The sequence below is a fragment of the Protobothrops mucrosquamatus genome, unplaced genomic scaffold, assembly GCF_001527695.2.
Source record: "Protobothrops mucrosquamatus isolate PMUCROS unplaced genomic scaffold, P.Mucros_1.0 scaffold2958, whole genome shotgun sequence".
NCBI classification, from domain to species: domain Eukaryota; kingdom Metazoa; phylum Chordata; class Lepidosauria; order Squamata; family Viperidae; genus Protobothrops; species Protobothrops mucrosquamatus.
Genome location: NW_015388981.1, coordinates 34,394 through 46,042, shown reverse-complemented (window position 1 = coordinate 46,042; position 11,649 = coordinate 34,394). Strand labels below are relative to the sequence as shown.

The 11,649-nt window shown below is 48.4% G+C and overlaps 2 protein-coding genes across 2 annotated transcripts in view; one reads left to right on the top strand and one right to left on the bottom strand.

Moving 5' to 3' along the window:
• Positions 1-5,723, top strand: part of RARRES2 (retinoic acid receptor responder 2) — a 6,465-nt gene extending 742 nt beyond the window's left edge. The window contains exons 2-4 of the mRNA XM_029286130.1: positions 1,207-1,311; positions 2,894-3,022; positions 5,580-5,723. Coding sequence (XP_029141963.1) covers positions 1,207-1,311; positions 2,894-2,998 — 210 coding nt within the window. The 3' untranslated portion in view covers positions 2,999-3,022; positions 5,580-5,723. The remainder of the gene's footprint in view (positions 1-1,206; positions 1,312-2,893; positions 3,023-5,579) is intronic.
• Positions 5,724-8,040: 2,317 nt separating this feature from the next.
• LRRC61 (leucine rich repeat containing 61) lies at positions 8,041-8,838 on the bottom strand. The gene has a single exon (XM_015826101.1). The coding sequence runs from the start codon at positions 8,836-8,838 to the stop codon at positions 8,041-8,043; it is 798 nt and encodes a 265-aa protein (XP_015681587.1).
• Positions 8,839-11,649: the final 2,811 nt, after the last annotated feature.

Sequence of the window (11,649 nt, the reverse complement as noted above, 5' to 3'; positions counted from 1 at the left end):
CTTTCTCTTTCTTTTTCTCTTTCTTTTCTTTTTCTTTCTTTCCCTTTCTATCTCTCTCTTTCTGTCTCCTGTTTCTTTCTGTTTCCCTCTCTCTTTCTCCTTTTTCTTTCTGTTTCTTTCCCTCTTTCTATCTCTCTCTTTTTGACTCCTGTTTCTTTGTTTCTCTCTGTTGGTCTTTCTCTCTTTCTTTTTCTCTTTCTTTCTCTTTTTCTCTTTCTCTTTTGTCTCTCGTTTCTCTTTCTCTTTTTCTTTGTCTTTCCTTTTTCTTTCTCTCTTTTTCTTTCTTTCCCTGTCTTTCTCTTTCTCTTTTTTCTTTTTCTCTTTCCCTTTCTTTCTCTCTCTTTTCCTGTCTCCTATTTCTTTCTGTTTGTTTGTCTTTCTTTCTTTCCTTTTTCTGTCTTTCTCTTTCTTTTTCTCTTTCTTTTTCTATCTCCCGTTTCTTTTCTTTTTCTCTTTTTCTTTCTGTCTTTTTCTCTCCTTTTTTCTCTTTCTTTTTCTTTTCTTTCTCTTTGCCTTTTTCTTTCTTTTTTCTCTTTTCTTTTTTTCTGTCTATCTCTCTCCTTTTCTGTCTCCTGTTTCTTTCTGTTTCTCTCTTTTTCTTTCTCTTTGTTTTCTTTTTCTTTCTTTCTGCTTCTTTCTTTTTCTTTTTCCCGTTTCTTTTTCTTTTTCTTTTTTTCTGCTTTCTTTCTTTCTCTCCTTTCTTTCTTTCTCTTTATTTCTTTTCTTTTTCTTTCTTTCCCTTTCTATCTCTTTCTGTCTCCTGTTTCTTTGTTTCTCTCTCTCCTTCTTTGTTTCTTTCCCTCTTTCTCTCTTTTTGACTCCTGTTTCTTTGTTTCTTTGTCTTTCTTTCTTTTTTTCTTTCTTTCTCTTTCTCTCTTGCTCTTTCTTATTGTCTCCCTTTTTTTCTCTTTTTCTTTCTCTTTTTCTTTGTCTTTCTCTTCTTTTTTCTTTTTTCTTTTTCTCTTTCCCTTTCTATCTCTCTTTTCTTGCCTCCTGTTTCTTTCTGTTTCTGTTTGTCTTTCTTTTTTTCCTTTTTCTCTTTCTCTTTTTCTCTCCCGTTTCTTTTCTCTTTCTCTTTTTCTTTCTGTCTTTTTCTCTCCTTTTTCTTTCTTTCTTTCTCTTTCCTTCTTTCTTTTTCTGTCTCCCTTCTCTCTCTCTCTCTCTCCCTCCCTCCCTCCCTCTCTCCCCCCTACCATCTTTCTCCAGAGGAGGCAGAAATGCCTGGCCTGCTTCAAGTTTGACGACAACAATCCCGGAACGCTGCTGAACAAATCCCTCCGATGTTTATCCGAGCAGAATCCCCTTTTCCAGGTGGGTCCACCTTCCTCTTCCTCATCCACTCGCGCAAGGCCGGCATCCCGGCTACTCCCCCCCTCCCCAGGGGAGCGGAGGCAAATCTCCCAGAATCCCCCCTAGGTGTCCCGGGAGGGTCCGGGGTCTCCCACGATCCCTCGGAGGGGAAAATAATAATCCGCCGGGGGAACTTCATTGTGGATCGCCCAGGTTACTGGAATCTCCCCTGGGAATAGCTGGATGTGGAGGGGGCGAGGGAGAGGGGGGAGTAGAGGTGGGAAGGCCTGGGAGGAAAAGCTGGAAAAATTGGGGGGGGGGGGGGGAAACAGGGTTTGCACTGAATGTAGAACAGACTAGAATAAAAACAAGAATAGCAATAAGAATAGAATAGAATGGAATAGAATATAGAATAGAATATAGAATGGAATTAAGAGGATACAGTATAGAATAGAATAGAAACAAGAATAGAAATGAGAATAGAATGTAGAATAGAATAGAATAGAATAGAAAATAGAATAGAATATAGAATAGAATAGAATAGAATAGAATAGGAAATATAGAATAGAATAGAATAGGAAATATAGAATATAAAATAGAATAGAATGGAATAGAATATAGAACAGAACAGAACAGAATAAAAAATAGAATAGAATAGGAAATATAGAATAGGAATAGAATAGAAAATAGAAGAGGAGATAGAATAGAATAGAATATATAGAATAGGAATAGAATAGAATAGAAAATAGAATAGAAAATAGAACAGAATAGATAGAATAGAATAGAATAGGAAATATAGAATAGAATAGAATGTAGAATGTAGAATAGAATGTAGAATAGAATAGGAATATGGAATAGAATAGAATATAGAATAGACTAGAATAGGAATATAGAATAGAATAGAATAGAAAATATAACAGAATAGGATAGAATAGAATATAGAACAGAATGGAATGGAATGGAATATAGAATAGAAAATAGAATAGAATAGAATATAGAATAGAATGTAGAATATAGAATATAGAATATAGAATAGAATGTAGAATAGAATAGAATAGGAATATGGAATAGAATATAGAATAGAATAGAATAGGAATATAGAATATAGAATAGAATATAGAATGTAGAATATAGAATATAGAATATAGAATAGAATGTAGAATAGAATAGAATAGGAATATAGAATAGAATAGAATAGAATAGAATAGAATAGAATAGAAAATATAACAGAATAGGATAGAATAGAATATAGAACAGAATGGAATGGAATGGAATATAGAATAGAAAATAGAATAGCACAGAACAGAAATAAGAAGAGAAATAAGAACAGAATAGAAATAAGAATAGAACGGAATTAACAACAGAACATAGAATAGGATGTGGAACAAGACAGAACAGAACAGAAAAAGGGGTCCCCCCCCCGGTTTCCTGCTTCCCCCCCAAAAAAGCCATTCCCATCGCAGCCCCGCCCTTCCCCACAAAGCTGGCGAAAAGTGTGTGTGTGTGTGGGGGGGGGTGTCTCTTCCCACCACCGGTTGGCATTCCTCTCCCCCCCCTCCTTGGAGATGCCAACTCCCCCCCCCACATCTCTGCCCACCCTCAGGAGGCGAGGCGGCGGCAAGAAGCCGAGTGCCAGGCCATCAAGGCGACCAACGAGGACCGCTACCTTCCCGGGAAGTTCGCCTTTTCCGTGGGGCTCCCTTCCTGACCCTCCCCGGCGGAGGCCGGCCAGGTAGGTAGCCGGTCTTCACCTGTGGTTGAGCCGGACTGCCGCAGCCCCCCACCCCCTCCCCGGCCTCCGAGAGGAGAGGAGAGGAGGATGGGGGATCGTCCGGGATGGAAGGAGGCGTCCGAAAGGGGTTTCGGATGATCCTCCGAGCCGGGATGGGGAGAAGGGGATAGTAGGAAGAGTCCGCAGGCAGGGTTTCTTTTGAGGCGCTCCGCGGCGGTCTCCGGGCCTGGTGGCGGCGGACGTTTCGTCGGCCAACTAAGGAACGGCGTCCGAGCGTCGATGCGGGGGATCTGGTTGGGATCGGGAAAAGGTTGGCGAGGAAAGAGCCCAAGCGGGGGAACCCTAAGGAAAGGACGTTGTTCTTTCTTTCTTTCTTTCTTTCTTTCTTTCTTTCTTTCTTTCTTTTTTTCCTTTTTTCTTTCTTTCCTTCCTTTCTTTTTCTCTTTTCTTTTTCTTTCTTTCTTTGTTGTTTTTTTGTTTTTCTTTCCTTTTCTCTTTCTTTCTTGTCTCTCTCTTTTCTCTCTCCCTCGTCTCTCCCTTTTCACTCTCTCTCCTTCCTTTCATTTCTTTTCCTCTTTCTTTCTTTCTCTTTTTCTTTCTTGTCTCTCCCTTTTCACTCTCCCTCTCCTTCCCTTCATCTCTCTTTTTTCTCTTTCTTTTTCTTTCTTTCTTTCTTTCTTTCTTTTCTTTTTCTTTATTGTTCTGTTTCTTTCTTTCCTTTTCTCTCTCCCTCTTGTCTCTCCCTTTTCACTCTCCCTCTCCCTCCCTTCATTTCTTTTTCTTTCTTTTTCTTTCTCTTTCTTTTTCTTTCTTTCTTGGCTCCCCCTTTCTTTCGCCTCTCCCTTTTCTCTCTCCCTCTCCCTCCCTTCATCCCTTTCTTTCTGTCTTTCTCTTTCTTTGTTTCTTTCTTTTTTCTTGTCTCCCTTTTCTCTCTCCCTCCCTTCATCCCTTTTTTTCTTTCTTTCTTTGTTTCTTTTTCTTTCTTTCTTGTCTCTCCCTTTTCTCTCTCTCATTCCCTTCGTCCCTTTCTCTTTTCTTTCTTTTTCTTTCTTTTCTCTTTCTCCTTTTTTTCCCTTCTCCTCCTCTCCTCCTCCCCCCTTCTCCTCCTCCCCCTCCTTTCTCCTCCTCCTTTCTCTTCTTTCTCCTCCTCCTCCTTCCTCTTTTTCCTGTTCTTCCCCTCCTCCTCCTCCTCCTCCTCCTCCTCTCCCCCTATTTCAACCCCAAGCTACAAAGATCTTCCCTCCTCTTCTTTATTTAAGGCATGCAGGCAGCCCCTTCTTCCTCTTATAACCCCCTGTAGGTCGCTTCCAAGGTGTTTCATCCCCAGGGGGCTTTTGGGGACCCCTCTGTCCCCGGAGAGAATGTTGAAGGTCTCCTCTTATCTCTCTCTCTCTCTCTCTCTCTCTTTTCTTCTTCCCCCTAAACAGAGCTGCACGGACCCAGCCGACCGGCATCCATGCGGGGACCCGGGCATCGGCCCCCTCAGAGGGAAGGGCCGCGTCCCGACGCATCACCCCCCCACCCGTCCGATCTCTCTCGGTCCCCCCAATAAAATTGCAAGCCAAGTTTTCACCCTGGACCCCTCCTGCCTGTCATTTCTGCTCCCCGGGGTATTCGCGTGGCGCCCAACGTGGGTAGCGACGTCGGAAGCACAGATGGCGCCGGGCGGGCCTTCTACGATTTTGGCGGCGGAGGGGGGGAAGGGGTGGCCCCCCCTCTACAAACGGCCCTCTACGAACGGGCGGGAGACCCGCGACACGCAACCGAGCCGCGCAGGGCGGCGAAGGTCGTGGGGAACGTCCCCCCTGGGGGGCGCCGTGCGAATTCGGCTTCTGGGGTTTGCCATCCTGGCAAAGACGGCGGTTCCCAGTTGCGAAGTCGCGCCCGACTTTTCCGTTTTATGGACAACCCCCCCCCCCCAAAAAAAAGCAGGATTGCCAAGGTGCCAAGTTTTGTTGTCGTGGTTGCGGTTGTTTTAATGGGTTGTCGTGTCTCCGCTTAGGGAAATTGCTAGCCCCGGAGAATGGGGAGGGGGCGTCTGTTGCAGGAGCATCCTGGCTTGATTCCCTCCACCATCACCCGGCTGTGCCAACTAGGCTGAGATTCCTCAAATGCTTGCTTAGTGGAGAAACCCGGGGGTTAAACTGGGAGAGAATTGTGATGACCTTGCTAAGCAGCATCAGTGTGTGTGTGTGAGGGTGTGAGGGTGATCCCCATGTCCCTTCTCTAGTGGACGTGGCCAACTCAGTATAGCCAACTAGGCATGACCGCCTCGGTGTCACCAATGTGGCACGGCCAACTTGACGTGGCCCACTAGGCACCNTCCTCCTCCTCCTCCTCCTCCTCCTCTCCCCCCATTTCAACCCCAGGCTACAAAGATCTTCCCTCCTCTTCTTTATTTAAGGCATGCAGGCAGCCCCTTCTTCCTCTTATAACCCCCTGTAGGTCGCTTCCAAGGTGCTTCATCCCCAGGGGACTTTGGGGGACCCCTTCCTCCCCAGAGAGGAGATTGAAGGACTCTCTCTCTCTCTCTCTCTCTCTTCTCCCCCCTAAACAGAGTTGCACGGACCCAGCCGACCGGCATCCATGCGGAGACCCGGGCATCGGCCCCCTCGGAGGGAAGGGCCACATCCCGACGCATCACCCCCCCACCCGTCCGATCTCTCTCGGTCCCCCCAATAAAATTGCAAGCCGAGTTTTCACCCTGGACCCCTCCTGCCTGTCATTTCTGCTCCCGGGGTATTCGCGTGGCGCCCAACGTGGGTAGCGACATCGGAAGCACAGATGGCGCCGGGCGGGCCTTCTACGATTTTGGCGGCGGAGGGGGGGAAGGGGCGCCCCCCTCTACGAACGGCCCCCTACGAACGGGCGGGAGACCCGCGACACGCAACCGAGCCGCGCAGGGCGGCGAAGGTCGTGGGGAACGTCCCCCCTGGGGGGGAAGGTGGGGCCGCCGTGCGAATTCGGCTTCTGGGGTTTGCCGTCCCGGCGAAGGCAGCAGTTCTCAGTTGCGAAGTCGCGCCCGACTTTTCCGTTTTACGGACACCCCCTCCCCAAAAAAAGCAGGATTGCCAGGGTGCCAAGTTTTGTTGTCGTGGTTGCGGTTGTTTTAATGGGTTGTCGTGTCTCCGCTTAGGGAAATTGCTAGCCCCGGAGAATGGGGAGGGGGCGTCTGTTGCAGGAGCATCCTGGCTTGATTCCCTCCACCATCACCCGGCTGTGCCAACTAGGCCGAGATTCCTCAAATGCTTGCTTAATGGAGAAACCCGGGGGTTAAACTGGGAGAGAATTGTGATGACCTTGCTAAGCAGCATCAGTGTGTGTGTGTGAGGGTGTGAGGGTGATCCCCATGTCCCTTCTCTAGTGGACGTGGCCAACTCAGTATAGCCAACTAGGCATGACCGCCTCGGTGTCACCAATGTGGCACGGCCAACTTGACGTGGCCCACTAGGCACCTCCAATTTGGCATGGCCAATTTGGCATGGCCAACTCAACGTGGCCAATTAGGAACAGCCAATTCGGCATGGCCAACTCAATCTGGCCAACTAGGCACAGCCAATTTGGCATGGCCAACTTGGCATGGCCAACTCAATGTGGCCAACTTGGCACGGCCAACTTGGCATGGCCGACTCAACGTGGCCAACTTGGCACGGCAGACTCAACGTGGCCAACTTGGCACGAGTAATTCGGCATGGCCAAACTTGGCATGGCCAACTCAACGTGGCCAACTTTGCATGGGCAACTCAGTATGGCCAACTTGGCACGGGGAACTTGGCGTGGCCAACTTGACATGGCCAACTCAATGTGGCCAACTTGGCATGGCCAACTCAGTGTGGCCAACTTGGCACGGTCAAATCGGTGTGGCCAACTTGGCACGGCCAACTCAACGTGGCCAACTTGACACGGCCAACTTGGCACACCCCACTCACCACAGAACAACTTTCAATGGCTAACTTGCGACGGAAGAACTCACGATGGGACAATTGCACAACATATAATTTAAATATTTCCAAGAACTTTAAAGAAATCGTTTTAATCTTTCTCCTTCACCCTTCCTTTTCGTTCCTCCTTCGGCGTCCTTCCTCGAGTGAGTCTGTTCCACCCTTTCTTCGATATTAGCCTAACTCTTCTTCCGCAGCGAGTCGGTTACGCCGAGCTGGTCGCAACGAGTCGGTTACGCCGAGTTGGTCCTCTTGAATTGGCCGCGGTGAGTCGGCTACGCCGAGTACGTCGCAACGAGTCGGTTACGCCAAGTTGCTCGAGATGAGTTGGCCGTGGCGATTTGTCCCGCGGCTTCTTGGACATGTCAAGCTGGCCGCGGCACGGTGGTTACGCCGAGTTGGCTGCGGCGAGCGGTCCTCGACCCTTGGCACATCTGGAGCTGAGTAGCCGGGAGGTGTTGTGTCCGTGCCAGCCACTGGACCTGGCAGCTGAGTCCGGGGAATCGGAGGAGAAGGAGGGGCCTGGAGAGCCATCCGAGTCAGAGGAAAGCTCTGAGGAGGTCCAGGACTTACAGTAGGACGAGGAGCCTGGCCCCTCTACTCGTGCTTAGGCTGAGATCCAGCTGTGCTGGGAAGCTGAGTCAGGCTCTGAGGACTCGCAGCTGGGAGGCATCACAGACGCTCGCAAACGCCGACAGGCCACAAGAGCAGGACAGAGGGAGGCAACAGGGCGACTCCAAGGGAGGAGGAGGAGGAGGAGAAGGCATTGAGAAGCCATGCCTTGGGGCTGCGTAATAAAAAGGGAAGAGTGTGGGCGGTGCTGGTTGCCGAAGGCAGCCGTTCGCAGAGGACTCCAGTTTCGCAGAATCGGATTCGGTTTGCCTCGTGAACAATTCTCCGTTTGCATCGTGGTTTGTTTGCCTTGGATAATTCTCCGTTTGCATCGTGGTTTGTTTGCCTTCGCTTCGGGGACATTTTGCAGGCCTGTATCTAATTAACAAAAGGGGGGTTGTTTTTCCTGCATTTCCAGCCTACTTGTTAAAAGAGGGATTCGTAGGCAGGGACAGAACAGGAGGTTCAAAAGAGATACGAGTTGGCCTCGAGACGTCCGCCCCCGAGGGCCCGCTCGGCCTGGCTGATGCTGTGGTCCGCCTGCTTGCCCAGTTCCCGGCATTCCAGCAAGGCCTCGTTGAACTGCTTGTAAGCTTTCTCCACGATGGAGCTCCTCCGGGCCGGCTGCACCTCCCAGTAGCCTTCCTCCACCCAGGGCTGGGCCCGGCCGGCCATCTCGGGCGGAGCCCCGCCGTTGCCGCAACGTTGCAGCGAGCGATCCAGATCCTTGCACAGCTGGTAAAGCTCGCTACCCCGTCCGGACACTCTCTCGCCGTCGATGACCTTGACCCACGGGAACATTTCCGACAGGACAGCCGGATAGCCGGCGGCGGCAGCGAGGCAGAAGGGGTTGCTGAGACGGGACGGGCCGTTGTGGAAGCGCACGTTGTCCAGGTGCCGCAAGCCCAGCAGGCACTGCAGCTGCTGCAGGTTGCGCAGCTGGTTGCCGGCGGCGTTGAGGCTCTGCAATTTCTCGCAGCCGCTCAGGGGGTCCAGGTTCGAGATGCGGTTGGCCGAGAGGTTGAGCACGGTTAAAGCTTTGAGCGAAGCCAGCGGGCCCAAGTGGGTCAGGCCGTTGCCCGACAGGTCCAGCCACTCCAGGCTGGCGCACTCTCCGAGGCAGCCCAGCTCCAGAATCCCCAGGCCTCTGAGCTTGAGCAGAAGGATGGACCCCAAGTCGAATTCTCCCGTCCGGCTTTTCAGCAGCTGGACGGTAATCTTCCCGTTCTCCAGATCGTCGCCTCTGTCGCTCCGGAAGTCCATTGCGGTCTAGCTGGAGGGTAGAGAGAAGAGAATAGAGCTGGAAGGGACCTCGGAGGTCATCTAGTCAAACCCTCTGCTCAAGCAGGGGACCTTTACAGAATGATAGAATTACAGAGTTGGAAGGGGCCTCGGAGGTCATCTAGTCCACCCCACTGCTCAAGCAGGAGACCTTTACAGAATCACAGAGTTGGAAGGGACTTCACAGGTCATCTAGTCCAGCCCCCTGCTCAAGCAGGAGACCCTGACAGAATCATAGAATGACAAAGTTGGAAGGGACCTCGGAGGTCCTCTAGTCCAGCCCTAAGGCGGGACTAGAACTCACCATCTCCTGGTGATTGGCCCAAACCCACCCAGCTGGTTTTCCTGCCTAAGGCAGGACTAGAGCTCACCCACTAATGTTTATTGGCATAGCCTGACCCATGAAACAAAACATAAAACAAAAACAAAAGAAAACAAATAGGGAAAGTAAACTAAATAAAATAAAAATAATATATAAAATAAGAAATAAAATAAAAATAAAACAAAGTGAAAATGAAATAAAATAAAAATGAAATGAAATGAAATAAAATAAAAATTAAGATAAAAATAAAACAAAGTGAAAATAAAATAACACCAAATAATAAAATGAAATAAAAAATAACCTCAAATGATGTGAAATAAAATTACATTTTAAAATAAAAAAAAAATAAAAAATAAAAAATATAAAATTAAATAAACAAAATTAAAAAAGTAAATGACATAAAATAAAAAGAAACAAATAATGAAAGTAAAATAAATAAAATAAAAATAAAAAATGAAATAAAAAATAAAATAAAAATAAAGTGAAAATAAAATAACACCAAAATAATAAAATGAAATAAAAAATAACCTCAAATAATAATATGAAATCAATAAAATAACATTTTCAAACAAAAAATAAAATAAGAAATAAATAACATAAAATTAAAATAAAATGAAACAAATGAGTCAAATAAATAAAATAAAAATAAAACAAAACAAAATAAAAATAAACTGAAAATAAAATAACACCAAATAATAAAATGAAATAAAAATAACCTCAAATAATATGAAATCAATAAAATAACATTTTAAAATATAAAATAAAATAAAATATAAAATATAAAAGAAAAGAAACAAAACAAAATAAAAAAGGAATAACATAAAATAAAAATAAAATGAAACAAATAATGAAAGCCAAACAAATAATATAGAAATAAAATAAAATAAAAATAAAGGGAAAACAAAATAACACCCAATAGTACAATAAAATAAAATAAAACGAAATAAAAAATAACCTCACATAACAAATAATAGAAAATAAATAAAACAAAACTTGAAAAAAACAAAAAAAAATACAAAACAAAATAAAATTTAAAAATAATAATAAAAAAAATATGAAATAAAATAAAAGGGACATAACAAAACAAAACTTCACCCCCAGATTGCCCTTAATCTTTAGAACAAGCCCAGGGAGGGTGGGTGGGGGGGAATCCCCTAGATCCATTTCGGAATCCTCCCCCCCGCCACGCTCCAATCTGGGACCCCCAAATCTGTCTGGATCCCTTCCGCCTCTTCTCCTGGGACGCAGCCCCGGGCCCCAAGGCGCTAGTCCTCAAGCACTAGGGCTTGCTTTTTCTGAGCTGTTTGCCGCAGAGTTCTCAAATGAGGAGGGGGGGTGTCTCTTAAGCACTCGGGGTGGGGGTGGGGGGGAGGTTGCTGGGGGTCCCTTTCCCCCCCCTTCGCCCGGCCTCCTCCCTACCTCGCAGGGCTGTCGTGGGGACAAAAAAAATCCCCAGCCTTTCGCACCTGGCATCAATCCCAGCCTTCTTCATAACCTCAAATGAGCCTCCCAAAACACACACACACACACACAAACATTGCTGCGTGCCAGGCACTGCGGCAACCAGCCACAACACAAACACAACACAGTTGCCCGGGAGGGTTGCTAAGGATGGGGACCGACCTGGCTGCCATTTGGTGTCTGTGTGTGTTTGTGTTTGTGTTTGTGTGTGTGTGTGTGTGTGTGTCATCTCCCTCCCCTCCCCGGGCAGAGGGGCACGGATGCGTCCCCCCCCCCACCAAAAGGATGGAGGCGGGTACCAGCATCCTTCCTCCCCTTCTTCTGTCTCCATGGCAACCCCCTTGCATCCTCTCAGCATCCTCCCTCCCGGCCTTCCTTGGGTCTTTCTTGGGGGGGGAGTGGGGGAGAAGAGCCCCCCCGCTTTTCTCCCCCTCACTCCTCCCCCCACCCGGCGGGCCCTGCACCCCCTTACCCTTCCTCCTCTTCCTCTTCCTCCTCCGGCTGTTCCGGGCCCCCTCCCTGCCCGAGAAAGGGCCCGCATTGCCATGGCGACGCCCTCCCCTCCCGGGGGGGGGGTTTAAAGGCACAGCAAGCCTGGATTCCCCCCTTTTTTTCTCCTTTCCGCCCCCCAAGGAAAAAAAAAAGAGGGGGAGCTGCAGGCTTGTGGGGGGGGGCAATCTTCCTGCAAGCCGGGCGCCCGCGGGCGCCTCCCTGGCCGGCCGGGGAGACTCACCTGCTGGGGGGGGGCAGCTCTGCCCACCCCCACCCCCCCACGCCGGTGGGGATGATGGGAAGGGCAGTCCTAACCCAGCCGCTCCCTATCCGGCTGCTCGGCCCCCGCAGCGGCCCCCCCCCCCGCTGCCGAAGAGCAAGAATGGTGAGAATGGTGGTTTAATGCTGGTCTTAGTGGCGAGGATGGCGCCCCCTGTCGGGACTAGGACGGGGTGAGGAGGAGGAGGAGGAGGAGGAGGAGGACTGTGGGGTCCCTGGTGCTTTGTGAGCTGGGCGGT